General features: G+C 41.8%; 1 protein-coding gene across 2 annotated transcripts; it reads right to left on the minus strand.

The window, feature by feature from the left end:
- Nucleotides 1–464: 464 nt before the first annotated feature.
- eif2b3 (eukaryotic translation initiation factor 2B, subunit 3 gamma) lies at nucleotides 465–20,271 on the minus strand. 2 transcript variants are annotated; one of them, XM_029132375.3, is made up of 12 exons: nucleotides 19,970–20,271; nucleotides 18,978–19,130; nucleotides 17,514–17,671; nucleotides 13,674–13,833; nucleotides 13,467–13,578; nucleotides 9,225–9,314; nucleotides 7,347–7,480; nucleotides 6,999–7,189; nucleotides 6,726–6,788; nucleotides 6,397–6,545; nucleotides 2,900–3,003; nucleotides 465–698 (listed from the first exon to the last, which is right to left on the minus strand). In XM_029132375.3, the coding sequence occupies exons 2-12, from the start codon at nucleotides 19,123–19,125 to the stop codon at nucleotides 646–648; spliced, it is 1,362 nt and encodes a 453-aa protein (XP_028988208.1). In that variant the 5' UTR covers nucleotides 19,126–19,130; nucleotides 19,970–20,271; the 3' UTR covers nucleotides 465–645. The 2 variants fall into 2 exon arrangements, with proteins under 2 accessions (XP_028988208.1, XP_028988207.1); XM_029132374.3 differs by having other exon boundaries at nucleotides 18,978–19,133; nucleotides 19,970–20,270.
- Nucleotides 20,272–20,631: the final 360 nt, after the last annotated feature.

A 20,631-nucleotide genomic window follows, 5' to 3' on the forward strand; every position in this document is an offset into this window, starting at 1 on the left:
CCTGTAATTTAAGAAATGTTCAACCAAAAGAATGCAATAAATCTTGTGACAGCAAAAGGAGCAAAAAGAGGAGAAAAAAGGAAGAAAGGCATCAGCAGCGAGTCAGTTTCCTCCTCGGCTGTGTCGGTGCGTGAGGGCGGGGCCTCGGCGTTAACTGATACGGGACCACGCTGGGTGGTCTGGGGTCCACACATACACCGTTTTTGTGTACAAATAAACGTAACCCCCCACGTCACTGCGGTCACCACTCCCACCTCTTCTCTCCACATCTCTGCTCCGCACAGCTGCTCCGTGTACAGTGTAAACAAGCACGCACATTAAAACGACTACAAGCTCATGCTTCTCCCCTACAACGGGGCAAATTGTGCAATTGAACGCCGCTACTTGGAGGCAGCGGTGACTTGATAATAACTAGTGTGCGAACGCATTCACGGCTTGAAAGGAGAAAACACCAACACACTGACTGATGGGCTCGAGCAAACCTGTCTTTATTTGGACATCATGTACAAAAAGGCCTAAAAGAAGAAACTGTGGGACAGCGGAGAAGCATGGAGGCTTCTGATTGGCCGGCCAGCCAATTAACATCCACATTTTTCTGCTCTGCGATTGGATGATGAGATGACGTCGCCCCTGTCATGATGAGAGCTAGATCTCCATCAGCTGGTCGGCTCCAACAATCACCTCGTTTGTCCGCTCGGCTGAAAAAGATGAAAACACATTAAATTAACACAGAAGACTAACAATATTGAAAAGCCAGTCTGGTAGTAATGACAAGAACATCACATTTCATTGCTGACTAATAGGATCCAACATAATTTGGAATTGTCTAAGAAATTTATTCACAAGTTAATTATAATAAATATTTAAATGTGAAAGTCATTAACTAAAAACGCATATCTACTATATGGTCCTTGCATTTATCTTAGATTTCTGAGAGTTTCAGTGTGATATGACTGAGGTCACCCTGACTCATCCAAAAAGAAAATGATTACGAGTGAAACCGAGTCTTCCAGCGTTTCCTCGACTTCTTCCCCAAAACCCAGCCCTTGTTCAGCATGAGGAGAGCAGCTGTGACTCCTCCCTCCCTCCGTCCCTCCATCCCTCCTTCCCAGAGCGTCGGTGCTGATCCAAAGCAAACGATGGCAGAGAGTAATGTTCCATCCACACAGACATGTTTTAGTGTGAAGGAATCCGTTGCTCAGTACAAGTTTATCCTCCGCTCGCAGTGTGCGGCGAGACGAACAAATGGAGCATGGGCAGCAGGAAGGGAAAGGAGGAGAGGAAACTTGAAGCTCTAAGGTCATCTGGACAGTTTGATTAGGCACTAACCAATAGTCAGTGTGTGAATTAGGACCATGTGTACTTACTAACTTAAGTATGCATCCAAAATAATCAGGTGGGGTTCTCATAATATAAATTAAATGATTGCAACACATTGACATGAAGTGGATTTCCTCAATGTTCTATAAAGCATTAGGGTGTTCTGACTGTGACTAAGCGACAGGCAGCTGAGAGTGAAGACTTTGTTCATACCCACCAGATCTTAAATTTATTTAAATTTCAGATCCTAGTGCATAAACATGATTAGAGAACCTTTCATAGTTATATTCCTTCTTTTGTAATTAACAGTGCTTTTCCCCATTTCCTCCTTCAGAGGTTTTTCTCATTACATTCTCCTGATGCGTTTTCCTGGGGCTTTGACAATAACTAATAACTAACAGCGTACTGTAGGTTCATATAGAGGCCAATAAAATAGGTGTAATGACTAAAAACTATTTTAGACCACCTTTCTTGGTTCAGGCAGATAAATTTGGACCCGTTTAACTCATAGTTGAAGACAAGATAAGGATGTTTGAGAAATTAATAAGGTAGAAAAAAAAGAAATAAAACTGTCTCTGTGTTTGTGTAAGAAAAAGGATAAACGAGACGTAGATTTACAGTCCTTCAGGAAGTTGGAGGCTGGAATTTGCTATTGTGTATTTGGACTTTGCTTTGGTTGCAGCTGTTTTGCCTACATTGTATAACCAACCAGGCGTCCAAGTTTCCAGTGTTCCATAACATAATGTTCGCAATATGTTACTGTCCACTGTGAAAAGCGGCAGCGGAATCTGTTTTGCTGCTGCGTTCTCTCACAAGACGTGAAAAAGTGTTTTTAGTTGAGTTTAGCTCATATTCACTCTGTTGTTACATAGAGCACCCTGTTGTTCACTCAATTAGGCTGCTCAGTGTGTGCGCATTGGATGTGGCTGGAGGCTGCTGCTGTTGAATTCCGGGTGGTCCTGTTCTGGCCCTGCTCTCTAACCTCTCCATCAATGTGACACACACACACACAAACACACACACACACACGCACGCACGCACGCAAGCGCACACGCACGCAAGCGCCCGCACACACACACACACGCACGCACGCACACACACACACACGCAAGCGCGTGCACACGCACACACACACAGAGCAAGCTTTGGGGACAAGAGGATTAAGGAAATTTAAAAAAAAAATCTCAGACAAATCTCTCTATCACGCAGACCTCAGAATTAAGAAACTTTCCTAGCTGGCGCTAACACTTGGCACATACGGATCCCACACACATACATTGACACTTTATGTGAGTCGACCAGAGAGAAGTGCTGAGGAAGCAACAGTAACAACAGCAAAAACAAAACCTGAACATCACCTTACGTAACGCCCAGACTTTATTCTAGAGGTCCAACAGTGGATGGTGCAACGCCCTGAGGTGCTCCAGGTATTTGTCCCGTCTGAATTGTTACTGCGAGAGCTTGATGTGGGTCCATATCATATCGTGGCCAGTCGATTAAAGGACCTCCATGCACAGTCCACTTCATTTGTGGAGATTGAAAGCTTGAAAGTTTGAGTGTGTGTGTTAGGCAAGCTCACCCTCTGGTTCGATCCGTTGTCCGTTGCCCACCAAACAGTATTTGAGGTCTGCTCCTCGTCCAATAACAGCGTTACTGCAGATCACACTGCCCTGGATATTACATCTAAAACACACACACACACACACACACACACACACACACACACACACACACACACACACACACACACACACACACACACACACACACACACACACACACAATTGGCAATAATCACAATATGCTGTAGTGAAATTCCCCTCTATAAGAGCTGAATCCATCTACAGTGTAATACCTGCAATAAATGTCATATGAATAATCCACAGATTAGAGAGTTCCCGCTGCAATAAACTACAACGCCCACAACATGTTCCTTTTAAGAGTCCCTTGATTCCAGTGACTATCCTGCAGCAGGTTACCAACCCTTGAATAACGAAAGATTAATATTTTGCTCTGACACGTTTCCTCAAACTAAATGCTTTCTATGACTGAGCATATTAGGCATTGTGTTTTGATCACACACACACACACACACACACACACACACACACACACACACACACACACACACACACACACACACACACACACACACACACACACACACACACACACACACACACACACACACACACACACACAGGGAGCTGCCCAGTTCAACCACAGCGTTCGACTCGCAGGCTGCCAAGCTGACCAGACAGTGGGCCAAACTAACAGTGGAGACATTCAGCAGCTTTCAGGACTCCTAGCATTATACTGAAGAACAAGTGTAGTCCACGCTGTGTGCTGACGCTGGCCCTGTGTCTCTGGTCCCACCTGAGCTGGCTGGACCTTCCTACCATGCACAGTCACATTCTGCCAAACCATCACCATAAAATACTTGGAGAGGAGACACAGAGAGTCTTGTGTGTTCTGTGTCGACTAATTGTGGAGGGCATGTATGTTTAAGTGCCCGTGTGTTAGAATCTGTGTGTCCTTCAGTAGCTTGGGGAGCCCGGTGGAGGACGTGTGTTGGTCTTGCCCAGGCAGTGACGCACACACACTTGGCCCTCTGCACCTCACACACAGGCAGGTTTGTATTGGCCCATTATACTCAGGTGGTTAGGCCTGGAGGAAGTGTGTGTGTGTGTGTGTGTGTGTGTGTGTGTGTGTGTGTGTGTGTGTGTGTGTGTGTGTGTGTGTGTGTGTGTGTGTGTGTGTGTGTATCTACCTAGGAGGTGGTGGTGGTAGCTGGTGATGGGAGATTACAAGATTCAGAGTTTTGTAACATTGTAGAGAGAGAGGGAGAGAGAGAGACCACCAAAGAAGCTTCAGAGCTGAAACACCACTAATTACTAACACCAGGGCTCCTCCTTGCCATGACCCCCCCATGCTCCTCACACACACACACACACACACACACACACACACACACACACACACACACACACACACACACACACACACACACACACACACACACACACACACACACACACACACACACACACACGTCAACCCCCACCTCCTGTGCCAACCCCCCCTGTAAAGTTGACCCTTACTATCCCCCTTCCCAAACATGCAGCGCTTTGTCAACAAGCTCTGGTCAGCTCCAAACAAAGAAAGCAGAAATGCGAGGGGTTTCTGCGACATGGCCGGGGTCTGCTAATCCCCTCATACTGGCTCTTTCTTTCCTTCTTTCTCCTTCCTTCTTATGTCCTCAAAGAAAGAAAGGAAAGAATTGCAATTTCTTTATTGCGTGCAAGCTTGCTTTCTCCTCGCTTCTTTCTTCCCTTCTCCTGTCTCTCTCATTCTTTCATGCCTTTGTGCGTGCACCTACATCGGCATGATGAGGGTCCCCATGCTGACTGGCTGGGGTCCCTGAAAGGCTTAAGAAGAGATGGAGAGACACGGACCGGGAGAAAGTGAGGAGAGATGAAAAAAAAAAGAGAGAGGGAGGAGTACGAAACTGAGATAAAAGAAAAGCAGCCTGTGAATGAGTGCATTAAACTCTGGACTCCAGGCCAAGATGAGTCTCTTTCCACCGGATTCTGGCCAAAACACTGAGCAGATCAATCTACATGCTAATTCTACAGTAGCTACTGGCTCTAACTGTGCAATCCTTTGTTGCAACAAAACAGTTTTGGCCACTTTAAAATACTGGCCAATGCTAAGCGTGTGATCTGTAATCACCAGGCGGTCTCCAGCAACAGCTGGAACTGCTTTATTTTCCTGGTTCAGTGAGGTAAATCCTTGACAGCTTGTTCCAAAGAACAAAAGCTGTGAATTCTGAAGATATTAGGTGTATGAAAATCCTAAGCAAATTTAACATATTGCAAAGATGGAAGAATGTCATGTCAAATATCCTGTCAATGCCACATTTAGTCCGACCTGGTTAATGACGTGCTGTTGAGTCACTTGTTTTGGCAAAATGAAACCAACTTTCAGCCGTTTGACGTAATCAACTCAAACAATATCAATTTAAATACATCATCACAACTCATGTTTCCAAATTCAAAACAAAATACAACTTGTACTGACTATTGCTGCCTCAAAATGATTTCCCACGTGAATAAAATCCGTCATAAGAGCGAACATATGGTTTGAGCACATCAGGGAGAACTAATATAGAAATTTATGAGTGTCATGTTTGACTCTGTGTTAGACATGGGGCTCAGTCAAAACAATTTTCATTAAAAAAAGAACATTGTTGGAAGTTCAACGTTAAAAGAGCAGAGGTGACACCTGAACGTCTCATAAAAGGAAAATATTATGGGATGGAACCAGATTTCTGATGAGGCAGGGGGAAACATAAAGGAAACTTTAAGACCTTTAAATAATTTAGCATTTTGTATTAATTCTGAAGCTATCTTCTAAAATATTATTTGTGAGACTTAATTTAGTTTGTTGCTGCAAAGTGACAAAACAAAATAAAAGTGACTTTTACAACAGTCAAATAGATCTAACTTTAGGGGCTCAGTGGTGTAGGTGAACTGGGAGCTAAAGAAAATACATGGATGTTGGGTGTTTCACTTCACTGGCGCTTTGTTTGTTTGAAACTGGCCTCTGGCTGGTTGCACACCAATAGATGCATTGTTAACGCAACGCCTCTGCTTTGACCCCACAGCACACAGAAAACCCAACCTGTTACACACACATGCACAATAGGGGCACCTATTAGAAATCAGCCCAAAGATATGCAATAAAAGAATAATCAGGCATCCAGCCGCTTTTAAACGTAAATCAAAATGTGATACGTTGCTTCGGGGTTAGAGGGTAAAAGTATGAAACCTGAGTGGGGTTATTTTTTCCTGGCAGGATGAGTCATTTAATTTTGAATGTTTACTTATAACCACCGTTCTGTCACACACCGCCTGCGTGTACTGACTGAACACCTAAAAAAAAAAAGAGCACTAAAACTTTAATTCATAAACATGCCTCGAAGGGGAAATAATCTTTCAAGCTGAATCCTTAATGTTTGTAGAAACACTTCAAAGGATATGTTCCTGGCAAGTGTGTGCATGTGTGTGTTCTCACCCCTCCTCGATGGTAACCCCATGCATGATGATAGAGTTGGTGACTTTGACCTTCTCTTTTATGGCGGTGGAGTTTCCGATGGTCGACCTCTTAATGGAGGTCTTATCAGCTACCTGGCACAGAGCTCCAATGATACTGTCTGATCCCATCTAATGACAGACACAGACAGTATTTTGACACACAGACATTATTATTATTATTCTGGAAAGATTATTACCTAAGAGAGATAATATAACATCTAATAAAATGAGGTAACGTCTGATATTTAAGTGAAAAATATATTCATCTGACTTGTGGAGTGACTGATCATACTAATGTGTTTTACTAACCTGACATCTCTCTGATATGACAGCGGATGGATGGACTACTGGCTCTTCAAACAGCTTTGGGGCCTATTAGAGAGCAAAGAGGGAGACATGAGGAGCTTAAGACATGACAGAAACGTGATTAGATGACTGTAATGATTCAGCTGGGTGTATAGAACAACAATGGTTGATGACGTGTGGAATGTGCTATTTATAGGTCTACAGAGTGCTACATTCAGGGCAGGCAGAACATTATTAGTCAAACAGGCACATTTAGTGAAAATGCATTACACTTACCAGGCGATTGGCCTCTATGTAGGCAGCGAGCGTGTTCACGCGGTAGCACAGGCCCTGGTCCATGATGTGAACATAGCAGCGCAGCTTTCCTCCGTGATAGGCCTCGCTCATGTCACCGCGGTGGTCGTTCCAGCAGGAGCGCTCCTGGGCCAGCTGGAGGAGAGGATCATCCCGAGATGAGACCAGGAGCTCTGGACAAACAAAGCTCATGAGTGACTTTACACACCTTGGGATGGGCAGAGTAGTCACCTTGATCATTTATTAGCAAACTCCATCTTTCCCTATGTTAGTGTCTTATATTAAAGGTCTGTAAAATGTCTTTTGTAATGTGCCAGTGAAAACACTGACCATGGTTTGTCGACTCGTCATTCTTTGTCTGGTTCTGATCCTCTGTGTCTTCTTGCTTCTGACTGGTGGTAGATTTAGAAAACTGCTTCCTCACCAAATATGGCACCAACTCACCGCGGATTGATGAAATGGACCTGAGAGAAAAGAAAAGCAGTGAAACCTCCAGTCAAATCATTTGGACAGATAAACGAGTAAAACTGAGACTTATGTTTACTTTGGCCTTGCAGTGATTTGTTTTACATTCATTCATTCATTTGGTGGCAAAGTCCAATTATTTGTAATACCTTTACTGAATAGATAATAAAAGCAACAAATACAAAAAATTTAAGGAATAAATTGTAAAAAATAAAATTTGGTACAGTAAATAACAGAATTAAATTCTTGCCACTATTGAAAATGTGTAGTTTCCCCATCCTAATTTCTTTTTCCCCTTCTTAGCCTTGTGTTGTCCTCACTGCCCCCCCAATTTACTTCCCTCCCCTACTCTCCTTTAAAGGGGAGATTAGAATTTCCATCTGAATGACATTAGAAAAACAACAGTTACTCTGTCCATTTCTCTCCTTGAGCAAGAGGCAGAAAGAGCACGGAGGAGAAAGGAAGAGAAACAGAGAAGAGCCGTGAAAGAAGGTCCAAGAAAAGAGCTAAAGAAAGTAATGAGTCATCTACGAAGAGAGATGATATATGGCGGTGGCGGAGGCTGCATTAGTGATGTAATGACGTAAGACTTAGATCTGCATCTCTTTGCCAGACGTGTACCCCTCACTTTAACCAGCACCATTCTGCAGGGGTGAAAACATGAAGTGTAGCTGAGGGATTTGTGTTTACTGGCTTGGCTTTAGATTTATTGACGCGTGGACTCAAACTACTGTGGTGAGAACACACTTCATTATATATGGTTGAGGTAGCAAATACTAAAAATCTAACCTTGACATTGGCACTTAGCTTTCATTCCTTTTGTCGCCATGGCGATTCTAAGCATGCATCCTTGGCTAGATATCAGATGTGTTCATATCCCTCTCTGCTGCACCACATCCCACATCATCATGTCACCAAGTGAGCACAGAGGCAGGAATTAGGATGAGGGGACGAGAGCTGATTCTAAACGAGAGGTCAAGTACTGCGAGTGAAGCAGCACCGCACGTCTAAGCTGTTTGAACATTACGTTTGACGTTTGTTGTTTGTGTTTATGAGGCCATTTTTATCCTGCAGTTTAATTTTATTGAGGAAAGTTTTTGCTTGTAAAATAGGGAGAGCGAGTTGATATTCCACAGATATCTATAATAAATAACATGACGTTAGCATGGTGAAAATGGCTATTTTTGCAATGTTTATATCTGCAATTTAAGTGAAGTTAAGTGAAATCTATACATCAACTCTGTATATTATGAGCAAAGCCAAGCAATGACATATCAAATGATCATTACTACCAGAGTCTCCTTACTCAGTATTTTAAACACATTAATATCACACAGATGCTTCAGTTTTTCCATTGTATCCAGGCGGCTGCAGAAGGCTCCCTGTGACACTGCTTCCCTTCAGAGGGTAAAGGGCTAACAGCCTGCCTCAGTGGCATATAGTAAAACAAATTAACACCTCGCTAGAATACCCTGCTAACAGGACCTTTCAAAGCCTTACACACCATGTAAACATGTTTAACCTTTGCCACAGATTAAGCAGCGAATGTGAGTTTATGCCAGCGTGACTGTGCAGATGCATGTATGCGCTTTATGACCACATGCGCGTCTGTTAGTTAATACCTCTGAAGAGCAGAACTGAAATGACCCACTTTTTTTTTTTTTTTTTTTTTTTGAAAAGCTGAAGCTGAACATGGGGAAGCCGGCCCCCTGGTTAACAGTCACACATGAGGGAACGACTCACTTGTTTTCTGTGAGAAAGTCCACCACCGCTTTTTTCAGACAGTAGAGGTGAGCGTCGACCAGGCCTGTTTTAATGTGCATCCTGGGATGTCTGCAGGGAAAAAAATGAATAAATGCACATAAATCATTTCACGGATCCACCAACACGCATGATAGGACGGGTTCATGCATTTGTGAGGTCTCGCACACCGGTAAATGAAAAACATCATGACAAACTCAACTCTGGCTGCTACTTCGAGGACAATTTGCTTTGATTATTTTCATCACCTGCTGCTTTTATGTTTCATGTTCGCTTCTCATTTACCACAAGCCCTTTTAATTTACCTCCCCTTTGCGCATAGCACGGCAACGTTTGATGAAAACCAGACGCCACCATAGGGCTTTACATGAAAGTTCTGAAAATAGTGACATCTGTCTATTGTCGGCTACCAGAAACGTAGCTGCTGCCGTGAGACGACTGCCAGTAAGACAGGTTTATGTTGACTGGGGGGCACTCGCATGTAGACAACCACCCATGTATTCACTCATTCACACATTTGTCCACACAGAGACACATGGCGGCCGAGTTGGAGCACGTGACATTTATGAAGCGAGAGTCGAGGAGAACCATTTCCTCCTCCAGGTTTCAATAAACACATCCACCCTCACCTCTTTATCTCTTGTAACTACCCAGAGTCCTCTTCCTCTACCCTTTCAATCATTACATAATAAAAGCAGCAGGGCACATTGTTCCTAAAAAGGCCCATACCAAAGCTTTTACATGTTTTAACCCTTTTACTACAAATCACACATACCTTCCATTACTGCTGACAATTTTTCAAAGCATGCTACAGTGATTTAAGTTGTAAAAGCAGATTGATTTGAACAGTCTGTGTCTTGTTAGCACACAACAATAACGTAACTTTGGCTAAATCGAAAACAGATATGATGCTGGCTGTTCGCTGCAGCGTTCAGATATGCGCAGGCTGATTTATTATCCCACACAGAAATTAAGAAGAAAAAAAAAACAAAAAATCGGTAGGAGAAAGAAAGTCCCGACTGCAGCAATAACGTAACAGCATTGTAACCGGCATCATGATCACAGGTTTGACTCAGAGTCCTGATTTCTTACATTTGTTAAACAATCTTGTTTTACATTTGTTAAACAATCCTGTTTTACATTTGTTAAATAGAGTATCCTGATGAGGTCACAGCCACAAGCAAATGTTCAATTTAAATAGTCTAACTCCTTATATTGTCAATTGAAACATCACAGTTGATTATTTCACTTTTAAGCCTGTATACAGTGTCAAACTGATGATAAATACACATGCTTAGTGAAATAGCTTGATAATTTCTCTCGTATTGCTAGTTTTAAACAGTTCTCACCAGACTCACAAGCACTGGATGAATGTTTCAATTAATCCGCTGTGATAAACCAGCCTTGACAGGAGCACTGGCCTTTACATGCAGCAACTGTTTGGACATTGTAAAGTATCACTGAACATCCACAAATAAACCAGCATCATCAATGAAAATGTCAGCGACGATGAGGCACAGTTTACTGTGGATGACCCAGGACTGAATAGAAAGGGAATGTACCTGCATTTAATCTAAAACTCTCAAACCGCCAACTCTTCCTTCCCCTCTGATCAAAATCTCTTTCCACCATTTTCCAGCCTTTCCTGTCCACTGCATTCAGCACTCGCTGTCAACCAGATGCTGGAAACCATAAATCAAAATGTGTGCGTGCGTGCATGTTTGCCTGAGTAAAGGTGTTTTAATCAAAAGCATGAAAACACGTGTGTGCACACAGACAGACCTGCTCTGTGGGTGTTTGTCAAATGTATTTACTCATACAACATTTCCCAGGTGTGTTTCTGCCTGTGTGTATTGTGGGCTTAAAGTGGAATTTATGGGAACACCCATTGTGTGACATTGATTTTTTGGCACCTGTGGACAGGCAGGAAAATAGACCAGGGGCTGTGGCAAGTTGTGTGTTTACTGTTGAGTGAGTTATAGACACGGCAAGGGAGGTGAAGACATGTCCCTAATAAACCGGGTAGCAATCAAAAATCTGTGCAAATAACTTTCTTATTTTACAATAACACCCAAAGGTAGACTTTATTTTAAATTTTGTATTAATATAATACAAAACCTGTATTTGCTTATCTTTAAACAAGATAAAAAGCTCAATGCATTCTTAGTCATCATTACTTAATTATTCATTCGTTTAAATCAGAAAAATATGACTTTAACAGGTAATGAGCTAAATTGAAAAAGTAAATTTATAATTCATTAAGTATAAATGGAAGCCATCGTCTGTGTGCGACTTTAGCGGTAGTTAGTTTACACATTCTGCATTTCTCACACAAGGGTAAACATCATGTGTATTCGGCAGCTGCATCATGTGATTTCGGGCCACTGTGATCCCTCACAGCCTCCCTCGACTTTGCTGTCGAGGGAGGCTGGAATTTAGTGCCACTGCACAGAAAGATGACTCAACCTGTGGATTAACGGCTGACTACTAAGTACCACCAAAGTCCTCAAAGATGGGAGTCACATCTCTCTCGCTCCCACACATACACAGCATAATGTCTTATTTAGCTAGAACTAAACCCCCCAAAAGCAGATGATGACTCAGATAGAGCAGAATGACTGTTAATGCCCTCATTAGTCAGGTTTCAACTACAGAGCCCAAAAAAATTTGTGCAATTCCGTTAATTCCACACTACTTTAATAGATGCTTTCATAATTGAGCGGACTCGCTTATTTCAACCAGTGTTATGAAACTTAAGTGTACACAGGTCTACTGACTGCTACATTGTGTATGAGATTATAGTCATATCCTACCAGATGTTTATTCAGGGTGTAACTGTGGACCGTTTCAGCACAATTTACAAACAATCACATATAATTTTGGGATCAATTTCATACAAAATGTCACGGAATAGTTTAACAGTGTCTTAAGAACTGCAGAAAGATCTGCTGAGACCTAAATGGGGACCCAAAAAATAAACCAGCAATTAATGACTCCTACTTTAAAACAACGTCATGGCTCTTTGATTCTTGACAGATTGTTAATTCATAACCAGTTACCAGTCCAACACATTGAGTCCAACACACACACACACACACACTGTGACAAGCTCAATTACGAGGACATAGTATTTCATGAAGTAATCTGCCAGAGAAAGGCTTGACTGAAATATAGAATAATGTATTAGATTTTCATGTTTGAACAATGAAACGATTTGATGTGCTCTACGAAGAGCCAGCTGCTGCAAATGCTCTGGTAGGCGAGTTTAAAAATGCAGGTTTTCTCCAAAATGCATTTGGAAATCATTATGTGTTAGTTAAGTTAAAAACAGTGTGCACAAGTGTCATGAATGAGACTCAGAGTGCACATTTAAATTACAGATCACAAAGGAAGGAGCCTGCGGTGTGTGGGTGTACTCTGCGAGCGCGGCTAAGAACTTTAACTGGATGGTACTGATGTGCAAAACAGTCAAACGTTATAAAACTACCAACTGGTGAGTTGTGAAAATGTGCAAATCTGGAATTTAGCTGATAAATAATGTATGTCGAGAGGTTATTTAAATCTGTTTTACACGGATGTGTCAACTGGGCATAGAGGAGTGTGTAAGTAATGTTTAGCTGTGGGCTCAAAGCGTTTCCAAAGCACGGCAACGACGTAAGTTTGTCTTGTCTCCATCAATGTCCACCTTGAAGCTGTGTTATGCATTTCTGTGTTCAGTGTGTGTGTGTGTGTGTGTGTGTGTGTGTGTCTTAAGAGTTCCCTGTGCAGAGAAGCACGCAAGCAGCTGCTCTGGCCCCCCTCTTATTGGCCAGAATTTACAGTGGCTTTGGCTCCATGAAGTATTTACGAGCTCCCAAAACGCCCGCTCTCACACATACGTGCATTTTAGAGCTCAGAAACAAAAACCTACCTAGAGTACTCTTCCTGTAACAAAAATCCCACAATCCCACCACAGAACCTTCACTCTATACACACTAGCTGATTAGAAACCTAAACATATGCTCTGTCAAGACTAAGAATTCAGAGCATAGAGCATATTTATCAGTAAACCCCAAAACACTCCAATATTCACAGTGGGATAAAAGGCTGTAATAGAAAGCAAACTGCACATGCAATTAGTTAGCTATGGCTGAGAAACTGGTGGACTAATTGAAGACAAAATAAAAAACACAAACTCAAAAACACATTTTGTATGACACTTGGACTGATTTTTATAAGACTTACTTCCTCATAATAGACTTCCTAATTGACAACCCATCTTCCAGATCTGCTTCATTGGCCATGAACAGCAGCCTTTTTCCTGATTGATCCACCCCAACAAAGTCTCTCTGCTCAGCTGGGAAAAAGACAAAATGCACAGCGTTAACAAAATACCTTCATAAAAATGATTATTTATTGTTTTCCGTTCCCAGTAATAACTTTGTTTTTCACCTGTCTTTTTCTTGCCCTTCTGACCCGGGACCGTCTCTGTGAATTCGTGAACTTTGCTCATTAGCATAGCCAGCGTGGCATTGTGGGCTCTGAACAGATCGACCACCTCGTGAAGCGCCACGTCTGTTATCAGGTCACAACTTATCACCAGGAGATCCGTCTGATGGGGGAGGTTGAAAAGAGAGATTTTTTTTAATGCTTTCAATTTCACCAGAAATGTGCAGATTCTATCTTCCCACATTTCAAAGACATTGGCGATGTCACCTCTGAGTGATGACAATGCTCACCAATGACAACACCTCAACATGAGAGAGAAAGACAGAAAGTAATAAATCCTGCTTCATTTCATCTGAATAACTGCTGCATCTATTTCCCCTGACTTTAATATGACAAATGGACCATACATCAGTCATTCATCTTTAAAGCCTGCATGTGTGTTTATGTATGCCTGAATATGCCCACTTCGGGTGTATCTGTGTGTGGTATCCATCTGTCTGTTCACCGATAACGGCTGTCAACATAGAGACTAATCCCACCATTAGCACCAGTTGCCTTAATGACAGAGGCATCTTTACCCTGAATGTAGGGTGGGAGAGCAGAGGGGCAGAATTAAAGGAGGAAGACAAACATGCAGGAAAATAACCCTCAACCTTTGTCAAAATGAAGAGTAGAGTGTTAAACGTTATAAAAACAATGAAATGTTAGAGGTAGGATAGTTTGAAATTATAATAATAATATAATATAAATGCTAATATAACAGAATATTGGAAAATACTGGAAGACATAAGTTTACACCAAGGTCAACAAAATAGAAAACAGAGCTTCACGTCATACATGACTTATATAAACTTTATTTTGAATGAATAAAGTTGTGTCTATGCAAGTACAAATTGAGGTGGTGTATCAGTGGGGTCAAAGGTCATGTAGTTGACCTAGAAGTAACTTTGTGCATAACCTGGTTTGGACCTGGTGACAGGAAGCTGCCACAGCAGAGCAGGAGGTGTCTGCAAAAGATCTGCTGACACAGAGACACTGAGACCTTTCAACCCTCACGCACACACAGACAAGCTCACACACACACACACATGTTCAGAAAGAGAGCACACAAGTGTGCGCGCATACACACATACGGGCGTCGGCACAATCCCTACGCACAGACACACACTCAGGCGACAGCAGAGTGGAGTCAGCTGGAGACTCAGAGACACTCTGGCCTTTCAACAGTCAGGATCTCTGGACAGGTCAGGACCACACACACTGACGGACACACACAGACAGACACACACACAGACCAGTGGCAACAGCCTAATCATGGCTAGTTCATAGCTGCTGTGATTACTAGGGACTGTGAAGGTACCACGTCACACAATTATTTTTATTTAAACACAAAATTAAAGCTCTGCGCATAAAAAACCTGAGGATAAAATTGGTACTCCTCTATACTGAGGAACCAACACCCACTGCCCTGGATAATGCTAAAGTGCCTGTATGCCATGCACTGAACCTGTCCTGTGTTTGCACATCTAGGCCTGAAACTGGTGATTATTTTATTTACCAGGTTAGTTTTTGTTTAGTTATTTAATTATAGCGGTCCAACCCCAGCTCCTCCAGTCTAAGGTACTCTTGTACAGCTGAGACAACGGGTTGCCAGCTAGTTTAAACAGAGCAGGAATGGATTAGGTGTCACACATGGACAGGAAATTTGGTGTAGGTCTGATGAATATAGCAACCTTGACCAGTCAGAAAAGGAGTGCATTCACACATTTATCTTGTCCCGAAAGCTTGAAAGTACATTTACGGCCTCTAAAGTGTGTCCTTTATTCATATACAACTCTGAAAATATGAAGCCTGGAGTGAAGAAAGTGAGAAAGTGGTGGATGGGTTGTGAGAAGGAAAATGAAATGAAATGAATAAAAGATTATTATGAATACAGAGAAACTAAGTCCCATTCAAGTATGTTTGCTGTGTCTTTCTACTCCATCTTTCACTCCTCTGTCTCTCTTCGCCCTTTTGTCTCGACGCTTTCAGGTCGACTAGGACATGTGGACCAAAGGTGAGGTTTTAAATCTGCAATCCCAATGCATATAAGTTTCTTTTAGCCAACATACAATAATTCCACCAAGAGATTAAGCCTGAATGATAATACTAACGTCAAACAGGCTTTGTGTGCACAAAGCAAAAAAGTGCACATAAGTCCTCCTTTCACTAGTTTGGCTTCTGGTGAAAGACCTCCACAATATTCAGGTACATCCATCCACTTTTGTGTAACATCACTGTTTGAAGAGTGAACAAAATAAAATATGCTGCTTTTAATCCTTCTTTTCAGTAATCAAGAAAAATGACCTACTCCGCTCACCCAGAGTATGCACCAATTCCTGTGAGCATTTTTGTTTGATGGGTAACACCAAATCCCCTCATGGGAGGGTGTTTGTGTGAAGAGATGAGTGACTATGTGTGTGTCTATACTGTACTTATGCTGCAGTTTGACAGCCTGAGTGATCTCTGCGCTGGGATTTGGAAGGCCATGGTTACGGCTCTTCACTCATCGCCCTCCAGTGTGCGAGTGTGTGTAACTCAATGCCTCTAATCTCGCTGGCTGCTCGAAGGATTAGGAACTCAGCTAGTCTCAATGGGAGCATGCTGGAGCTAGTCCTGTTTAAGTGTTTGGATATACTATGCATCTATTAAGCAAAGAGAATGAAAATAATGTGAACAGACCTATTCAGAAGCCAAAGGGAAAAAAATATTAAATCAACTTGTCAAAACAAATTTGGCATTATAAGTCGGTGATAAATGCTCTGACGCTGCTGTGACGGTAATGAGCTACAGTGGAACAGGCACTCTAAAGTGAGCTGGAAGCTGGATGGTACAGAGGCAGAGATTGACCACATGGAGTCACAATATGATTCAAAATGAGTATTAAACACAAACCTGACTCCTGACTCAAAGTTTCCGAAAAAATTTTAAATAAAACACAATCTCATACAATTGTACCTGATTTTCCATCTTTTGCATTCACCTGAATCTCTGGAGAAACTACTATAGAAAATATTATTTGGACTGTATATATTACAGGTCTCTTGTGGCTCAGCAATACAAATCCATCTGCATGAAGGTCATTGATTGTCTAAGAATAAACAAGAGCAACTGCTGCAGAAATACATCAACAGTTCTAAACTACTCTGAGCCTCATTCAAACATTTCTCATGGTCACAGGAAGCCAGTCAGAACCATGGCATATACAGAGGGACGACACACTGTATACCCTTACATACCCAGATACAAATGTTGCACAGATGTGCATGACTGCAGAATGAGAATAAATGGCGCAATGGGTAAACTGGCAGCACAGGGATTTTGCGTCTTTGCCATGACCTCATGTGTTTGGATAGAATCAGATGAAGGGCAGGATGAAGGGATAAGCATGCAGAATAAAGAGGAGGTCTGGAAATCAAGGTTGAGGTCAGCAAGTGTAAATGTGTGCGACCAAATATGTTCATATGTTTTTAAAAAGAGATTCAAAGAAGGCTGTTGTTGCAATCCTACCACCAAAGACTAGGACCAGAAACAGGGTGATGTAATTCAAACACAAGCCATCTGCTTTAATACCGATTTGAGTCATAGCCCAGATACAAGGATTATAAATTATTTGAATTGCCTATTTGAGTGTTCCAATTATCTGTAAACTAGTTCCTTGAGTGTAAACAAATTAATGTGAAAGAGTAGAGAATACACATTTTAGTGCAACTTTTCTCTTCGAGTGTCAAGGTCATAAACACAGCTTGAAACCTTTAACCATCAATTACTCCAAACGTCAAAATAAAACTAAAGAAACCCCACCTTGATCTTCTGTTGGATGTATCGGAGAGCATCTGCTGTGCCCATGTCTCCATCTTCCTGGATACAGACCACATCAAGTTTCATCTTCACATCATGCTTGATTTTAGTGTCTGTACTCATCATCTTCTGGACATCCTTGGTGGTTATCACGATCACCTCTGAAAATACAAGTTCACAATAAGTACACACAACAAAATGAACACCATAAATAATCTATCCCAAAGCTGGCCAACATCCATCCATCCATCCATTTTCTTAACCGCTTACTCCCTAGTGCGGGGTCACGGGGGTGCTGGAGCCTATCCCAGGCGGCTACGGGCGAGAGGCAGGGTACACCCTGGACAGGTCGCCAGTCCATCGCAGGGCAACACATAGACAGACAACCATTCACTCACACCTACGGGCAATGGAGAGAAGCCAATCAACCTAAAGCACGTCTTTGGACTGTGGGAGGAAGCCGGAGAACCCGGAGAGAACCCACGCAAACACGGGGAGAACGTGCAAACTCCACACAGAAAGGCACCAGGGCCGCCTCCGGGAATCGAACCCAGAACCTTCTTGCTGTGAGGCGACAGTGCTACCCACCGCACCACCGAGCTGGCAAACAATATAATATAAATATAATATATAATATTATATTATAATATTATAATATAATATAAAAATTAATACCTAAATCGATGTTCATCAATGTATATGTTAAATCTATTTTAAATATATAGTTGGTAAAAAACCTTACGAAAACACTTCATAATAAAATAAAATTGCAGAGTCCTTCTGGTTTAATTAGCCAAGTCTGCCTGAAACCTTTTCTACTTTTGTTCACTCTAGCTGTGTCAGCCCAGTAAAATCAAATTGCAGGGCTTTGGCTAGCTGGCTGCACACAGTAAACTGCTGGCCACACAGGACGAATATGTATAGAAAGCTAGTTTTATTTAGGCTAGTGAGGACCTACAGGCTTTTATAACAAACAGCCCTGTTTACTGGCAGGAACAGCATACTGCAACAACTCCCTTTATAAGCCCTGCGTTTCTGGACCCACTGCACGCAGCAGCAAAAGAGGCAAAAATTCAGACCGTAAATTTAGGGAAAAGCACACCTGACAATAGTTGATGATGTGTTGACAAGAGGGTGAAAAGCAGAAAAAGCAGCACAGTTTCAGTGCTGTTTAAGAAAGGGAAGGAGCACAACCGATGCCGGCTTTTTACAAATAGAAATTATTTTTCTCTTGGTAATGAACAAATAAGTTGTGGAACATTTTTAGGGTAGTAAGAGGTGTGCACAGCAAAAGAATTAAAAAAAACACAATTTTAACGCGTTATCTTTTCTTAAACTTTTATCATTTCATTTAATACGAATGCATATTTAGTGTGGTAACTAAACAACACACACACACACACACACACACACACACACACAGATGAATCATCTTAGAACAAGGTCCTAAAAAAAAACAGTTCTCACCTTCAAAGCCCACCCTCTCCAGCAGGTTAAGTGGATACCACATTAGGGGCTTGTTGCCAACAGGCAGCATAGGTTTGGGGGTGCTGTATGTCAGATCAGTCATACGAGAACCCCCACCAGCTGCCATCAACACCGCCTGGAGCTCCATGATGTCTGCTGGGGTGATTAAGAGAGAGCAGCAGACAGAGGAAGATAGAGTTGCATTAAGAAAAAAAAATTGTGAAAAACTAACTGCAACTAAGATTAATCTACAGACACACTGGCTTATATTGCTTGCACATTGTCTGAGTATATGCTGTGTTTGTTCATTAATTATGTACTGTTAACAGTACATTGGTAATTAATTTTATAAATTGGTAAACTTATTAATTGAATTTGTTAAAATTCTGATTAAAAAAAACTGATTCATGACTGTTATATCACACGTTATAACACAATTCTCGGGGTGGACGATGCAGTAGTGGTGATAATTGCTAGTTTGTGTGCATGTAGCAAATAACATTGAACTGTACTTGAAGTCTTTCAGGCAATAATAAAACTTCAACTATATTTACCTGTATCTCCATCTGGATGATTATTGATACTACTGATAAATACATATAATCCTGTGGGTGCATCCTATGTCCTGTGTGATTATTCAGTGTGCTGTGTTTATATGACAACACATGTTCACAGCGCTGTATCTGACAAACGCTGATCATGTTGATATAAGAGCATTTAGCGGATGAGTAGCACATATCAGCGCAGTTTTGCCCAAACGTATCTGGCGCACATTCGGATTCCTTGAGCTCTTCCTTCGATTGCGGCGTTACGTTATGTCGAAGTCTGTCATTCAATCAGCAACACGCTGGCGTGTGTGTGGTTAACTGGCATATGGTCAAAGCACGCTGCTAACACTGCTAACAGAATGTACAACATGGTAAATACGCTGGGGTTAACAGATAATGCTGAGTCGTTCACAGAACATGCACGCAACTACCTGTTAGACTCACCTTGGTTGATCTGCTGCCCCTTCAGCTAAAACAGCTGCCAGGCGCAAGTTTCTCTTACTGTTATTAGCACTAGGCTAATGTTTAGCACAAGGCAGCAAATGATACTACGGCTTCAAACTTAGCGCCAAAGCAGCCGAGCACGCCCTTTGAAAAGCTAATACTTTCCAAGAGAAGCGGCAGTGGACGGAGTCAATTTACTTTCTGAACTGTATAACAAATACAACGTAAAAGTCACTAAAAACTAGCATCGTATGATGACACTTGGGGGCTTTCAGTGAAATACGTCCGTGTAGTAAACGACCTCCTCTGCAAATGGTTCCTACACGGAAGAAAAAACACATACACGCAATTCTACTTTCACAAGACCACGATTTCTCAGATTTTATTAAAACTGTTAGAATTGTGATTATTCTACCATTTATTAATTTCTTGCTTATAATGTGTTTCCTCTCAGTTAGGTGAACAGGGTGTAAATTATGCATTTCATTGGAGAGCTGCTATATTTGTGTATACACCCAAAAAAATGGTAACCATTGTGAACAACAAGTTCAAAGTCATAGTTGATGTTGTTGTAACATTCAATTTTATTGTACAGATTTTTTTTTTGTGTTCAGTTAACGATAATGTGATTGTTGTGTCTACTAGATTACCCACTGCAGCTG

This window comes from Betta splendens, chromosome 17, assembly GCF_900634795.4.
Source record: "Betta splendens chromosome 17, fBetSpl5.4, whole genome shotgun sequence".
Classification (NCBI taxonomy): domain Eukaryota; kingdom Metazoa; phylum Chordata; class Actinopteri; order Anabantiformes; family Osphronemidae; genus Betta; species Betta splendens.